Source organism: Monodelphis domestica, chromosome 6 (assembly GCF_027887165.1).
Source record: "Monodelphis domestica isolate mMonDom1 chromosome 6, mMonDom1.pri, whole genome shotgun sequence".
NCBI classification, from domain to species: domain Eukaryota; kingdom Metazoa; phylum Chordata; class Mammalia; order Didelphimorphia; family Didelphidae; genus Monodelphis; species Monodelphis domestica.
In genome coordinates this window covers 63,487,675-63,504,344 of record NC_077232.1, presented here as the reverse complement: position 1 = coordinate 63,504,344, position 16,670 = coordinate 63,487,675, and the positions used below count along the sequence as shown (strand labels likewise).

General features: G+C 41.7%; 1 protein-coding gene and 1 long non-coding RNA gene across 2 annotated transcripts in view; one reads left to right on the top strand and one right to left on the bottom strand.

The window, feature by feature from the left end:
- Positions 1-2,758: 2,758 nt before the first annotated feature.
- NRIP3 (nuclear receptor interacting protein 3) overlaps positions 2,759-16,670 on the bottom strand; it is a 28,659-nt gene continuing 14,747 nt past the window's right edge. Inside the window, exons 2-7 of the mRNA XM_056802111.1 lie at positions 14,870-15,031; positions 13,421-13,502; positions 6,591-6,731; positions 6,088-6,140; positions 5,890-5,984; positions 2,759-5,496 (exon numbers count right to left, since the gene is read on the bottom strand). Of these exons, the coding sequence (XP_056658089.1) occupies positions 5,481-5,496; positions 5,890-5,984; positions 6,088-6,140; positions 6,591-6,731; positions 13,421-13,502; positions 14,870-15,031 (549 nt within the window). The 3' untranslated portion in view covers positions 2,759-5,480. The remainder of the gene's footprint in view (positions 5,497-5,889; positions 5,985-6,087; positions 6,141-6,590; positions 6,732-13,420; positions 13,503-14,869; positions 15,032-16,670) is intronic.
- On the top strand, positions 10,027-15,198 carry LOC130455010 (uncharacterized). The gene is made up of 2 exons (XR_008912777.1): positions 10,027-10,715; positions 14,639-15,198. It is a non-coding gene; the product is annotated as an uncharacterized LOC130455010 (long non-coding RNA).

Genomic DNA, 16,670 nt, shown 5'->3' with positions numbered 1-16,670 from the left:
GGAGAATCCCACTCAGTAGAAGACAGTTTGGAGTGAAGAGATGCTCCCAGGGTGGGGGGTGGGGATTAGCATAGAGAGAGAGTCATAGATTTTAGCAGGTCATAGATTGAGCTAAAAGGAACTTAAGACACTAACTAGCCCAACCTCCTCATCTCCAGGGAAAGATTAAAAGCTCATTCTTCTAGAACTTCAGAAGCCATCTGGTATCATCTTTTCATTTACTGTTGAAGAAGCTGAATCTCAGAAAGCTTAAGTGACTTGCCGAGAGTCATACAGTTTGTGTGGAGAATAGCAGGGGTTAAGCAAGGAAGTAGTAATTCTTAAGAGCCTCAGACCACAATGCTTAGGGCAGCAGGCTTTTTTTTTAAACCCTTACCTTCTGTCTTAGAATTGAAACCAAGTATTGGGTCCAAGGCAGAAGAGCAGTAAGAGCTAGACAAATTGGGTTAAGTGACTTGCCTAGGGTCACATAGCCAGGAAGTATCTACAGTTAGATTTGAACCCAGGACCCCAACTCTAGGCCTGATGCTCTATCTACTGAGCTACCTAGGTATTCCTAGGGCATCAGTTCTAATCTAGGGTCACAAGTAGCCCTGAACCTGTGAAGAACAATATGTCCTGGGCTCAAGGAAAAGTCATCCTTCCCCTCCAGAGAGTTCTGAGGAACATCCCCTGCTGTACTTTGAGGATCTCTTTCCAACACAAGTTCCATTCACTTCCCCTCCATCTCTCTAGGAGACTAAACAATCCTCCCCTCTCTCTGAGCCTTAGGGCCAAAGAAGATATCAGGAAGGGACAAAGGAGCTGTTTCTAAATTCGGGTCAGGCAGTCAGGAGGAGCAAAGACAAGAGGTGGCAATTTATGCATCTAGGACAAGGTGGGGGAAAGAGAGGCCAGGAGCCAAAGGCAGAAGATGACAGTGCTCCCCCAACCTGACACTCCAGATGGAGAATCTCTCACTGGCAAACAGCTTGCCAGAGGGCCATGGGCAAGTAGAGAAGACCTGAAGATCTGACCTTACTCTTCCCCCACTGAATGCTGTTCAGCACACTGGTCTCTGGTCCAGAGATTCTTCATGTACCCTTTCGGCAGTCTTCTCCTAAGCTCTTCCCTTTCCTCTTCTTTCTTTCCTTTTTCTTGTTCTCTGTCTCTGTCCCTCTCTGTCTCTGTCTCTCTCACATACACAGACAGAGAATCAGCCATGAGTGGTGGGAAACCATAGAATTAGGAGTCAGAGTACTTGGGTTCTGTGCTTAGCTCTATGACTAACTTTCAGTGTGACCTTGGACAAATCACTTTCCCTCTCTTGACCTTAGATCTGACATCTGTGCAATCATAGGATCAAAGGTCTCAAACTGGAAAGAACCTCAACGGTATTCTAGCCTAACCCCTTCATTTTACAAAAGAGGGAAACCAAGATCCAAGGAGGTTAGCTGATTTGCCCAAGGTTATATGGTGTCAGAGATGATATTTGAATCTTCATCCAATGACTCCAGAGCTAACACTCTTTCCCCTGTGCCATGCTTGTTTTTCTAGTCCTAAAATTCTGTTCTATGTTATTTGTCCAGCTGTGGGCCTAAGTATATTTTAATTTTAATTTCGATGGGAAATTCACAGCTAAACCAGTCCACTTCTGACTGGTCCTCTTTTCTTTGGCTCTATCCATCCTAACATCTCTAACTCCATTAGTGAGCCCCCAACCTGGGGAAAACTTTAGGCCCTCAATTAACTTCTTTATTGTCCACTGGCCAATTGTTCTTCATCTTGTGCTGTTGTTCTTTGGGCAATAGTTCTGTGTTCCCCTTAAACTCAGAATGATAGAATTTCAGAGGTGGAAGGGACTTTTAAAAATATTTGAGGAATTTCCTTTGCAACAAGTACTTGCCCTGCTTCCACTTGAAGGCCTCCAGTGATGGTGAAACTCTTCTCTCCAGGGGGCAGCCCATTCTACTTTTGGACAGCCCTATTTGTTGGGAAGTTTTCTTTTGTGGTGAATCAAAGGGCCAGTAAGATGTTGATGAAAGATTACTGGCTCTGTGGTTACCAGATCCAGATTCAAATCTGGCTCTGCTAATTACTGCTGTGTAACCTTGGGCAAGCCATTTAATCTATTTGGGCCTCAACTTTCTCATCTGTGAAATAGAGGGATAAGACTAATTGACTTTTAAGGTCTCTTCCTACTCTAAAATCCTATGAAATTAGATTCTTCTAGCTCTGCCCTTAGGTGATAAATAGAACCATCTTATACCTCTTCTACAAACCCATGGAATACCTAAAGCCAAGTAGAATATCCTCCCCAGTCTCTTTTCTGGGGTAAACACTCCCAGGTGCTTCAATGACTTGGTCTCTCATCCCTAGCTGCCTCTCTAGCAATCCTAAGTGCAAAAGTTTGGAGATCTAGCACAAAATAGAATGTCAGGTAGAATTCTGGACTTGGACTCACTAAGATCTGAGTTCAAATTCTGCCTCTAAGACTTACTGTATGACTATCACGAACCTTTCTCAGTCTGTTTCCTCAATTGTAAAAAAGAGATCCTAATAGCACCCACTTCCCAGGGTTGTTGTGAGGATCCATTGAAATAATTTTTGTAAAAGCATTTAGCACAGTACCTGGTGTATAGAAGGTGTTTAATAAATGCTTTATTCTCTTCCCTTTTCCCAACTATACTCCCAACTCCACAGTACAGGGCTCAAGGCAGGCTCCAAGAGCCTCTGACTCAATCCCCCCAGCTTCTTCACATAAGCATCATGGAGCCTCTTGAGATGAGGTTTTTCTTTATTGGTGCATTAGTCTCACAGACAAATCAGACATGGCTAGAAACACTGTAAGAAGAAAGTGCCAACAGAGGGGCCCAAAGGGGGAGGCAGAGAGGGACTTTATCCTGTCTCTCATCACTTTGAGCCCAGAAAGAAGATTTCACCTACAGGAGGGCAGGCTGTTGCCAAGCTATCCCCGCCAAGGAGACTTGGACCTGGGGGCTAGAAATATCTATGGGAAGGACTAGTTAAAGGCAGAGAAATAGAAAACATCAGAAAATACCCACTCATCAAGTGCATTAGGCATAGAAATACTAAGTTCTAAAAACAGATATTTTTCAAGCTTCCTATCAGAAACCCATCTCTCATTTAACATGGGTTCCAGTTACTAAGGAGAAACCTGCCATGGCCCTCTTGCCAGGCATGAATCTGATGCCCAGTAGAGGGCTGTCTCAGCTCCTCAGAAAGCTTGTAGTCCCAACCCTCAGAGTACAGGAGACCACAGAGGAGGTTTCCCAGTTAAAAAATATGGAGACATTTAAAGAAAGCTAATGAGACCTTAGAATCTGCCCATCCCCACCCCACCCCCAGGGGTTTCAAACATTCCCAAGATGCCTTTGACAAGCACAGCTTGCTAAGTGAAGTCTTAACTATTTGGTTCTGGAATCTGATTTAGGCTTGACCAAAAAGCACATTGGGTGAGGCAGTGATGTCACAGCTTAGATCCTCCAATCATTGCTCTTCTAAACCTGGAAACCCTTAGGCACTAGAAGATTCCTTAGAGGTCATCTAGTTCATTTCCCTGTTCCTGGAGGCCTGCATTTCAGAAGTCTAGAAAAACGTGCCTTCCTTGATCTTTAACTAATACTGAGGGAAGAAGGTTCCTTGGCTTTCATGGTCCCCAGTGGCAGCATCTTCAAACATGGGGAAGCCAGACTAATATATCATGGCAACAGCTTGCTGGTGGGCTACAGTCAGATTTTGTGAGGAGTCGGAGAGATGAAATGGAGTGGCTGGATGTTATAATAAAGGACGGGAAGGAGAGTCAGTTCATTCTAAGTATCATGAGCAGGTATGGTTTGTGCCCTGGTGAGCAGGGTAATCCATTTCTGAGAGAAGGCCAGGAAGGGCCAGAGAAGGGGGATTAGATGGGACAGGGAGAGGCAGGAAACTTGAAGAGGAGCTAGGCTGAACTGGAGAGAGGCATAGTCCCTGTTATGGAATACCTTAGGCTGGGGCAAGAGGGGAATAATCAAAGTGGAAAAGCCAAAGGCTTCAGAGCCCCACAGAGCTCAGTTTGGACTGCCTGAGCCTACCTTTTAGCTGACTGGGGAGAGGCTGGAAGGGAGACATCCTGTGAATAAACCTGTGAAGCAAAACAGGGACAGTGTGGCCGCAGGACTATTCCCACATGTTCCCAACTAAGAGTAACAAGGAGGATCAAACTGTGGGTTCTTTTGAGAATTAATGGAGTAGATGGACAGGATGAATTAGCCTCCTCTCTCTTATTTTGCCATCTGCTATGAGGTGTGGAGACACTGGCAGTGAATGGATAAAAGGTTTGTGAATCTCTGCTAAAGAATGGTCATAGAGCTGTGGAATTTCTTATGGAAATTCCATTAGGATTATCATGATCTAACTTCTTATAGGGTAATAGCTTGATTGATCTGCAGCATTAACATCTACTCTGATACTCCAATATAAAAAAAAAACCTTAGTATCAGACTCTCACCATCTCCCCAGCTCCCCACGGAATGTCAGAGATGCAGGGGACTGACACATCTAGTCCAATCTCCTTATTTTACAGGTGAGGAAATGGAGTGGAAGTGACTTGTCCAAGAAAACCTATGTTACTATTTTAACCAGAATCCTCCATTCTTTACCCAAAAGGAGTGAATGATTCTAGACATCCAGAGGCACCCCTTGGCTCCTCATGGCACCCCCCCCATCCTGGTGCCTTTACGCCTGTACTTTCTTTTTCTCCTTTTTTATTTCTCTTGCTGTCTCCCTGACTCTATCACTCCCACCTTACAGCTCCTTCCACAGAAGGGGCAGAATGAAGGAGTGAAAACTGGGTCAGATTAGGAGGCAGGAGATCTGAGTCTCTCTCACTGCCTTGCTACGTGACCTTGAGCAGATCACTAAATTCCACGCCTTCCTTTCCTCAATTGTAAAAGGAGTGGGCTAGATGAAATGATGTGTAAGACCCTTTCCAGATCTAAATCCTGTGAGATGAGTGAAGAAAACTTGATGAATCTATGGTATGGCTTTCTGTGATCAAGCCAGTGAGTCAGTACCTGTTTCCTGCTGATTTGTTCACTGGAAAACAAGGAAGTAGCTCTAAGGGCCAACTCCTGGCAGTCTCTACACATGGCTAGAGAAAGCAAATTCCTAGAAAAGAGTGAGCTGTGGGGGACACCCTCCAGCAACTAGGATAGGGCAGTGTCAAAGGTCCATTAAACACATAATCAGACGTATAAAAACCATAGATAAAACCAGACAGGAACTCTAAGCACAGGCTACAGTTGAGAGAGGCCCAGAGGGAAAGGACTGATGGAGCCTCCCACAGAGGGAAGGATGTGGTCCAGGCAGCAGGGACCTGTTTTGCATCTGGGCCAAGCCTGACAGCTTTCCTGAGCTGTTAGCTTGGGGGTACATGTGGCTTGTATGTGTATGAGTGTGTGTGAGTGTAAATTCATTCACGCACATATCTCACTCTTTAGTTATGCCTCTGACGTGCTGAAATGAAAAGAAAAAAAAATCAGAAGTGACAAGCCTAAAAGCAATCAGATTTTTAACATAGAGACCTAAAAATTTCTTTTTTCTCCCACTTCTCCCTTCTTGCCTTGTTCCCCCTGTATCCATCCATCTCCCCATATGACTTCCCACTAAAAAGTGGGGAGACCTACCTGGGGAGGTTTGGAGAGGATCTTAGAATTTTGAAAGGATGTGGGATTTGAGTGAGGAAATCTATTGGTCAGGTCTGGGGTGCTTAAGGGAGTGAAGGGTCAGGAATATAGAAGGCAAGCTGAAGCCCTTGTCTACCTCCCCCCCCCCCCCCCCCGCCACCCCTTCCCAGAAGGAGAGAAGCTCTAACCCAGCCAGCTTCCCCAGGTGAATGAGACCACTTACTTATCTTCACTCCCAGACACAGTCTCCACAAAGGGGATCTCTTCCTTCTCTACCTTCCCCATGATGAGACGCTGCTTGTCCAGGTTTATGATACACTGAGAACAAAGTTGGAAATCAGCTATAACCACAGCCTAAGATCCTTCATCCCCAGACTGACATGACTGTAAGGGGACCAAGAGGAAAGGAAACTGTCCCTACCTTTAAGGACCGCAGAGTCTGGAGCCCAAGAGTAAGATTTTTCTCATTGTCCTCTGGAAAAGAAGGAAGACTGTCTAGTAAGAATCTGATGCCTTCAGCTTTTCTCCATAGCTAAAGAAAGTAATTTCTTAGAGGTGGTAATTGGGGAAAAGAGCATAGGGGCAGGTAAAGGGGAACCTTTAGAACAAGAAATCATTCTTTATGTACAAAAGCATCTCTCCTAAGGATGATGAGATCCCTCCACCCTGAATGCACACTGCTATTTCTAATTAATTTTCATCAGGCCTCCTGAAGTAGACCTTGGGATGACTGTTTCCACTTTAATTGGCCTAGACAGAACCACTGATTGATTCTACAAAACACTGGGGCTAGAAGCTAGAAGCCAGAAGACTTTTTTAGTGCAGTGGACCTAGCATCAGTTGTGGGAAGTTTAGCAAAGCAAAGGGAAGCCCTGGGGGTGGGGGGGTGTCCCTTGGGTCTAGCCCACAACCCCTAAGACTCACCAACCACAGCTGCTGGGCAGTCCAGGCGTAGGGATCCCAAGGTAAGTGCAAGGTGTTCAATCTGTCCCACCACTTTGAGATGCCGGGGCAGGGAGAGCTTTTCCCCATCATGTTTGTGGGATTTAACATGATCCTTTAGCCTGCACCAGAGGGGAAAAAAACACCCAGATCTGTGGTTGCAGTTTTTATAAGGTCTGGGGTCTGGGTTTCCTGGTATATGTAATGAGGGTTTAAGCCCATTTGCACAAGACCCTTCTTATTGATGGAGATTGATTACTCATGATCCATGCTTGCACCAATGTATTGGGTGTTGGATTCTGATCCTTTGGCTTCCATCTTTGAGAGAAAAGATGCCTACTTCCCAGATTCTCTTCAGGGACAGGTCCCTGAAGGGAAGGAAAGACCCCGAGAAGAGGAAAACATGTGGAATAGTTGGAATCTTGCTCATGATTCTGTCATTTAACTATCTATGTGGTCTTGAGCAAGTCATTTATCTTGACCTTAGTTTCCTCATCTATAATAAGAAATTATAATAGAGAAGGTTGGACTAGATGACCCTCAAGGTCCCTTCTAGCTCCCATAATTGGCTTCATGTCCTTTTCTCCATTCCTAGAGCCACCACCTGAGGTGGGCACTGGATTATTGCAACTGCTTACTAATTGTTTTTATTTGTTTGTTTGTTTTTGTGTCATCTTTCTTCTCTCCAACATGTCCTCAACATATCTGTCAAATTGACAATCTGAAAGCACAGATCTCACTATATCATTCCCCTGCTCAAGAAATTTCAGTAGCTCCCTCTTACCTCCAGGACTCCTCCATTTGCTTGAGTTGCCTCAGACTGTCTTTCCAGGTTTATTGTACAGACTATCTTCATGAACTTTACATCCTAGCCCAGCTCATTAACTGATGTCCCATACATGATATTCCATCTTCCCCTCTGTCCCCATATCTAGAATGTACTCCATTTTCCCTCTCCCTTAGAGAATCCCTAGCTTCCTTCAAAGCTCAGTTCATGGGCCATCTTCTACATAAAGGATCTTGATTTCCCCCAGTTGCTAATTCCATGCACTTCCAAATTACTTATATGTAGTTTGAATTTTATTATTTGTGTATATATATATATATTATTTCCCTCCAGAAAATATAATCTCCATGAGAGCAGAGATAATTTCATCTTTGTTTCTGTATCCCCAGATTCTTATTCATGACACATAGTAGATGCTTAAAAAATATTTCCTGAATGAATGAAGACTGAAGCCAGTTTGTGGAGGGTCCTAAATGCTAAGAAGAATCACAGAAAGTTTTTTTAAACCTTTACTTTCTATCTTAAAATGGGTACTAAGTATCTGTTCCCAGGCTGGAAAGTGGTAAGAACTAAGAAATGGGGGTTGTGACTTTCCCAGGGTCACATGGGTAGGACATATCTGAGTCCAGGTTTCAACCCAGGACCTCCCATCTCTAGGTCTGACTCTCAATTCACTGAGTCACCTAGCTGTTTTTCCTTTCCCTGAAAGTTTTTGATCAAGGGAGTGACATGATCAGATCTTTGCCTCAAGAAGTTTATTTTAGGGACTATGCAAAAGATCAAATGGAGAGAAAAGAGATAGGGGGAGCAGGGAAAAGAAAGCTTATTACAATAGTCCAAGTGAGTGGTGATAAGGGCATGAAATTGGGTGGCAGCAGAATATGTGAAGATAAGTGACTCAATGTGACAAATATTAAAGGTCCAAAATCAATAGAATTGGGCAATTGTTTATACATGGGAAATGAGACAGGTGACGTGATTTAAAATGACTCCAAGACTTGACAGTGGATGAATGGGAAGATGGTGATACATTCAATAGAAATAAGGAAGTTTGGAAGAGGAGTGGATTTGGGAGGGAGGCAATGAATTTGGTTTTGTGTATATTCAGATTAAGGTACCAGAGACATATTCAGATAGAAAGATCCCCCAAGGAGTTAGTTGTTGCTGTAAGACTGGAATTCAGGAGACAGATTAAAACTGTATTTCTAGATTTAGGAGTTATCTGCTTGGAAGTGATAATTGGATCCAAGGAAGAAGTCATAGGAAGAAAAGGAGGGCATGGCCTAAAATTTTGGAGGATACTTTTGCTTTTGGAGCAGATGGATGATAAACTAGCCACGGAGAAGGAGAAAGTCAGATGAATAGAGGGAAAATCAGGGGACCAAAGTGCTACAGGTACCAAAAAAAGAGCCTGGAGGAAAGGGTGGTGAACAGCATTGAAAGCTGAAGAAAAGTCTATTACTTTGTGAGCTCCTAAAAAGCAATGACAGTTTTTTGTCTTTTCTCCTCTCATCTCTTTCTTTCTTTCTTTCTTTCTTTCTTTCTTTCTTTCTTTCTTTCTTTCTTTCTTTCTTTCTTTCTTTCTTTCTTTCTTTCTTTCTTTCTTTCTTTCTTTCTTTCTTTCTTTCTTTCTTTCTTTCTTTCTTTCTTTCTTTCTTTCTTTCTTTCTTTCTTTCTTTCTTTCTTTCTTTCTTTCTTTCTTTCTTTCTTTCTTTCTTTCTTTCTTTCTTTCTTTCTTTCTTTCTTTCTTTCTTTCTTTCTTTCTTTCTTTCTTTCTTTCTTTCTTTCTTTCTTTCTTTCTTTCTTTCTTTCTTTCTTTCTTTCTTTCTTTCTTTCTTTCTTTCTTTCTTTCTTTCTTTCTTTCTTTCTTTCTTTCTTTCTTTCTTTCTTTCTTTCTTTCTTTCTTTCTTTCTTTCTTTCTTTCTTTCTTTCTTTCTTTCTTTCTTTCTTTCTTTCTTTCTTTCTTTCTTTCTTTCTCCAGCGTGGCTATGTTTGTCAATGCCAGTGTATCTCAGACTCAAAGGTCCTTTGGAGCAAAAACAGGTCAGCCTAATTCACATTGCACAATATCCAGGAGGGCAAATGATAAACACATTCTGGTGCTGAGGATGGTGACAAATACCACTGGAATTGGATCCCAATCAATGATTCTTGGTTGGGGGTGGGAGAAAATGGCAAAGACTGCAGGCAGTTATATAAGCTGATGGAAGTAACTAGCACCCAATCTATTATGGGCTAGTGGGAAAATACATAATTACAGACTCTCTTTGCCAACACTTCTGATTTCCTCAGCAGTTTCATGGGGCTGTTCCTTTTTAATTCTTTTTCTTTCCAATATAGCCCATCCAACAAAAAAAGTAATTGTGATGTTTTAAACATGGTTATTAATTCCTTGAAGCTCTAATAGCTCCTCTGGAATTATGGCAGTCTGTGGCCTAGTTATATCCACAGCCTATCATGGTTCTTTGTAGAATCTTCAACTCTCATCCCTTAACAGAATGGGCCAAAGCCTTCCCAATTTAACAAAGGAGGCTAGAACCCCCTACCCAGTGGTTTGCATTGTCTTTGAACCAAGTTTCAGAAATTCTAGATCCAGAGCTAACAATAACACATTCCAGGAAAATACCAAACCACATCTAAGGGGCATTGCAATTCTTCCTTTGCCTAGGAATAAGAGGAATTGGATATGGTTCAATATAAACTAGTCATTGGCTTGGATAGCTTGAAAGATACCAAGATTTTGACTGTAACAGGTTTGTTGTAACTGAGCATCAAGGAGGGAAAAGATACTAGACTTAAACTTTCCATATGAGTTAAATCCTATAAGGACCTGAATCTTAATTTGAATCTTATAGACATAGAATGGGGGGAAAAGGGAAGAAAAGGGGGAAGGTTGGAGAGGAAGATGGCAGGGTTTTTGTTGAGCACCTGCTCTCAATCTGGAGAGCAGAATTAAAGCTGTCAACAGAAGACATCTAGAATTGTGATGTAGGGGAAAAAAAGGAAGATGAGATGAATCATCATAGTTGGCAACCCAGGATACTGAGGCATTTATCTGTTGGCCTGATACTAGCAACAGAGAGGTCTGTTGTTTTCCTGGGGTGAGTTTTAAGGGTATAATGAGAAAACTCCTAAGATTTGTTAAATCTGATGCTTTCTAACCACACCTGATGATCCACATGGGAAAAAAAAAAGATATATCCAGAAGAATCCAGAAAAGAATACTAAGGATTATGAAATAATCAGTAAGAAACTGAATGCCAAAGTTGGGATATATGCACTGTTGGTGGAGCTGTGAACTGATCCAACCATTCTGGAAGGTAATTTGGAATTATGCCCAAAGGGTTATACAACGATGCATACCATTTGATCCAGTAATACACTACTAGGTGTAGATCCAAAAAAGATTAAAAGTAAGGGGGGAAAGGAACTACTTGTACAAAATATTTATAGTTACTTTTTTTGTGTGGTGAAGAATGGGAAACTAAAGGGATATCCATCAATTGGGGAATGGCTGAACAAATTGTGGTATATGATGGTAACAGTATTATTGTGACATAAGCAATGATGAATAGGATGATTTCAGAAAGAGCTGGAAAGATCTACATGAACTGAAGCAAAGTGAAAAAAGCAGAACCAGGAAAACATTGCATACAGTAACCGCAATACTGTGGAATGATAAATTGTGATAGACTGAGCTACTGTCAGCAATACCATGATCTAGGAGAATTCTGAGGGACTTATGACAAAGAATGCTCTCCATCTCTAGACAAAGAACTTTTGGAGTCAGAATGCAGATAAAGTATACAATTTTTCACTTGTTTATTTGTGTATATGTTTTGTGGTTTTGATTTTATAAGATTATTTCTATTTATTACATATTATATTATATATTATATATATTTATAAAGATTATTACAAAAATGAACAATATGAAAATATGTTTTGCATGATCACACATGTAAAACCCAGAAACAAATTAAAATAAATAAGAAACTGAATGCCTCAGAGGCACAGATAACATTCTCATCCCTGTTGTGGATTTGGGAAATTAATAGCACCAAAAGTAAATAGCTAAGAAGATGGTGCCTGGAAAGGAGATTGGGAATTCTGGAAAATATTCATCAGGATTCATTTTGATTCCTGGCAAAATTTTAGCATGTATTATTAAAAGAAAGTTTTCTAAAAAAAAAAAAAAAACCTATAAAACCCCTTTTAAAACCTGTCTCTCTTAGCTACTAATAATTCCAAGGCAGAAGAGCAGCAAGGGCTAAGCAATGGAGGTTAAGCAATTTGCCTAGGTTCATCCAGCTAGGAAATGTCTCCGGCCACATTTGACCCCAGGACCTCCTGTCTCTAGTCCTGGCTTTCTATCCACTGAGCCACCTAGCTACCCCTTAAAGAAAAGTTTGATAATCTCTAGAAAGGGAAGGGATTACCATGAAGAGGCAGCATGCTTTATCAAGAGTTTTTTTTGTTTTGTTTTTTTTTTTAACAAGGTGACTTGTTAAACCTTGTAGGCTGGAGAAATATGACAGGTAGGATACCTGGGTCTGAACTCTCAAGAATTAGTTCATCCCAAAAGGATTTGAGGTGTCTAGTGGACTGTGAACTCAACATGATTCGATAGTGTGGTAAGGTATATTATTATGGGATGTTTAAGGGGAAAAGACAAGAGGGAAACATCTAAGCAAAGGAAGACTGCTTACTACAGGTAGCCCAAAGGCTAATGTGATCCTAGCCTCCCATAAGAGAGGGCCAGTGTCAAAAATAAGGAGCTCATACTCTACTTTGGTCAGACTACATGTAGAATATTATGTTTGGTTCAGGGTGCCTTGTTTTACAAACGACTTGGGTGCACTGACGAAAGTCCAAAGGAGACCAGATCAATCCCTGTAAGCATTGGTGGAAGAAACTTGGCATAGCTAACTGGAGAGGACAAGCTTTAGGAGGCACATCATAGTGGCTTCAAGTGTCTGCACACCATCCTAAGTAAAAGGGATAGTCACAGTGATACGCTGGATTCAGCTTGAACTCGCTCACAAGAGCCAACTGTTAGATTTTTAACGTGAGCACTTACACCTCCCAAAATAGCAGATGCCACAAATCAGGATTTGATTTGTTGTTTTTGTTGGTGGTCTAGATTTAAGTGATGGAGTAAATGCTAATAATACAGATTAAATTTAAAATTGTGAATTGTGAATATCTTCTTTCAGAGTCAGTTGTCGAACACTTACTAGCATACTCCTTCATAGAAGTAATTTATTTTAAAATTTTCTTTCACTACAAAGAGTAAAACTAGGATCAATGGGTTAAAATTACAGAGAAAGGTTTGACATAGGGGAAAATTTGACATGTAGAGCTATCCAAAAGCAGAAGAGTTGCTTTGGGAAGTATGTAGTGAACTCCCCAGGAAAGACTGGATGATCTTTTTTTTTTAAGTCCTTACTTTCTGTCTTAAAATCAATAGTTGATATTGGTTCCAAGATGGAAGAACAGTAAAGACTAGGCAGTGGGGATTAAGTGACTTGCTAGGGAGTATCTGAATTCAGATTTGAACACAGGACCTCCTGTCTCTAGGCCTGGCTGTGACTTCAATGAGCCACCTAACTTCCCCTGGATGATCGTTTGTCCAAGATGCTGTAGAAGAAATTCTTATTCAGAGCCAAGTAGTACTTGAAGTCATTCCTTTGGAATTCTCTTCTCATTTTAAGATTTTGAGATCTTGCAATAGAGTCAGAAAACTGGGATTTGAATCTCACTTCTTATTAGCTCTGTAACCTTGGGCAAGTGTCTGAACCCTTTTGAGCCTCAAAGGTCTGAAGTCCCTTTGAATTTTGACATCTTATAATTCCATCATAACAGTAATTGACATTTTGCAAATTTCCTTACATATATTATCTCATTTGACTATCATGGTAACGTGGGGAGGTCCATGCTGGTTGGAAATTTCCAATGGCCCCAGAGTGATATATAGTAGAGTGGTGATGTCTGACTTCATTCCATCACAGATTGCTACTTACCCCTAGTCTGTCCACACAGGCAGAGGAGATGAGATTATGTTGACAGCCAGTGTCAACCAAAGCTTTCAAGTCCTTTCCAGCGCACTATGGAAAGAAAATATGAAGCTTGAGAGGAACAGTAGCAAATACAAATGCAGCAGAGAAAGGGACAAAGAGAGGAAGATACAGAGATTAAGGGAGAATTAGAGAATGAGGCACAGGCAGAGTACAAACTTGATGTCTGTATATAGCTTGCTTGTACTGGGTTTAGGGTCATGAAGAACTAAGTTCAAATCTAGCCTCTGATACTTGCTAGCTATGTGGCCCTGGGAAATTCACTTTACCTCTGTTTGTCTCAGTTTCCTTGACTGTAAACTGTAGGGATAGTAAACTCCCTCCCAGAGTTGTTGTAAGGATCAAATCAAATCAAATCAAATAAAAATTTGTGGGTGGCTCGGTGGCTCAATGAATAGATCTCTGGGGTTGGAATTAAGAACACTCCTATGATATGAGTTCAAATCTGCCTTAGACACTAGCTTTGATAAGGAAAGGAAAGCCTGATTGCTTTGCTTTCCTTACTTATTAAATGAGTTGGAGAAGGAAATGGCAAACTACTCCAGTATCTTTGCCAAGAAAATTCTAAATGGGATCATGGGGAGATATAACTCAACAACAATAAATGAGATATAGGGAAATTACTTAGCAAAGTGCCTGGCACATAGTAACTGGTTTCTGATAAATATTTATTTTCTTCTTCTTTTCTTCTTTGATGGTTCAAAGTAGGTGAGAGAATGGTTCTCAGGGACCTGGTTGTCTGTTAGAGCTCAGAAACATTCCTATCCCCAGACTTGATTTGAAAGTATCTGAGTGGAGGGACATGAGACCAAGGGATTGAAGAATTGAGAGCTGGAAGTAATCTTAGTAACCATGTAAGCCATCTTCTTCATTTTTAGATGAAAAAAAAAATTAAAGCCCAGAGGTTAAACAAACTTCCCTGAAGGCACAGAGGAATCAAGTAGTAATCTCAACACCTCTTCTCCTAACTTGAACACCTAACTGTTTCTTGGTGCCCACCTTAAGCTCTTAGTATACCTATATACTTTATCTCTTCTCCTCCTTGTTCCCTTGGAACTAGACTCAACCCAAATCTAGCCCAGCTATTTGGAATACAAATCTTGTCTGGGCCCTCCAGTTTGGCTTGGACACCCTGATCCTTTTCTTGGTTTGATCCTCATCCTCAGGACCAAAATTAAGTACACTGGACTGGTTCCTGGGTCTTCCATATGTCAAAGCTGCTTGCAAATTGGTACTGATGGAGGGTATCCACAGAAAGCCCTGGATTCTTCTCTCTCTATTGAATGGGGGATCTCTTCTGTCGAGACATTCCAATCATATTCAGACAGAAATGAAGTCTCCTTCTCCATCCCCACAAACCCTGAGTGACTACAGCCAAACAGCTTCCCGAATATTACCTGGCAGGAAACCAGGATCATGTCCCCTTCCTCAGCCTTCTTCAGCCCCTCAGACTTGGCCTGATTGAATCTGTTGGCCTTGGGGGCCCAAGGGACCCGGCTGTTGCGGAGCTTGGAAAGGTTGGTCTCCATGAGGCGTCTTTGTAGGATGTTGTGAGGTTGCTTGAGGAAGACAAAGAAGAAGCATTTAGACATTCGCCTGCCAACTCGTCCCACTGGTCACCTTCCTCCTCACTACCCTCAAGCCCACTGTATTCAGGTATTAAAGCCAATGGCACAGGCCCAGAGTCTCAATGAAATCTGCAAGTTCATAAAAATAACTAACTATACTTCTGATTCTCCTTCCTAAACAAGATTTTTATTGATTTTATGAGAATTTTCTATTTCTATACATTGACTTTTATTATGGTGGCAGTCAGGGCCATTTCTCCTAGTTAAGAGGTTTTTGAACTGGCTGAAACCTGTCCCTCAGGATGTGAAAATATACTTAAGACCTCAAACATTCCCCAGATAAGAAGCCCAAAAGGCAGTGTAGGCTTTCCAAGGCAATTTGACAACTTATTTGAGGAAGGATTCTACTGCCTTGGACTCTGTAGGCACATGAATCTCCCTTCTCAGACAGCCCATTGTAAACCTTCTAAATGTAGTTTAATCTGTAACCTCAATTAGTTTACTTATAGAATCTGTTTTAACTAGTGTTTTTATTTAGGAGGTATATGAGATTATGATTCTAAGTTTTTTCAGCTTTTATGTCCTATGAGGATGTATGAGATTGCAATATAGAAAAGAATTTACATGGGGACCAATATCTTTCTTTTGAACTATTACCTTCTGCCTTTGAATTAATTCTAAGTATTGGTTCCAAGGCAGAAGAGAGGTAAGGGCTAGGTAATGGGGGTTAAGTGACTTGCCCAGGTCACACAGCTAGGAAATGTCTGAGGTCATATTTGAACCCACGTCCCTGTCCCCCCCACCTTCAGGCCTGGTTCTCTATCCACTAGGTGCCTAGGACCATTATCTTTTCAGTTTAATCAGTTTCTTCATGGCTGCTTTGCATAGAATGTGAGTCAGGGCTTTGGGGGAAAGGGATTCCTTTCTCCCTCTCAGGACACAGAGATTTTTTTTAAAGTTTTGGAAAATGTTATTTAATTAATTAATTTAGAATTTTTTCCATGGTTACCGAGATTCATGTTCCTTCCCTTCCCTCCCCTCAACCCCCTCCCGAAGCTGACGAGCATTCCACTGGGTTTTACATGAGGACACAGATTTATACAGTAATCAGCTTCAGTGCAACTACTCCCTACCCTTAAGGATGAGGCATGCTCGATCCTCTCCAGATCTGTGCCCTTCCTCATCCACCCTCCCACTCAGCAGGGTTAGAACCAGAGACAGAAGGCATCTCAGAAGTTGAAGCCTCCTATAATCCTAGCTCTAAAACAGAGGGGACCTTAGAGGCCATCTAATTCAACCTCTTCAGCTCATATTTGAGAAAGCTGAAGCCCACTAGTCCATCTAACCCTGGCGGGGGTGGGGGAGATAGAGTAAACCCCAGAGAAAAGCCTCACTGCTACACAGCTGATTAATGAGGTATAGGGCCCTCTAGAATCAGAATGACTCATTGACTTATTGTAGCCCTGATGGCAGAAGCCGCTTCCCAAAATATCCTGAGTGTTGGCAAAGCAGGCTTTAAACGAGTGTCTTGGGGGTGGGGACGGAGGTGAGGGGAGGAGATTAGATGGGGGTGGGGAAGAGGTTACCTTTACAAAGAAAGTGAGAGCTCCTTATCTGATAAGGAGGATAT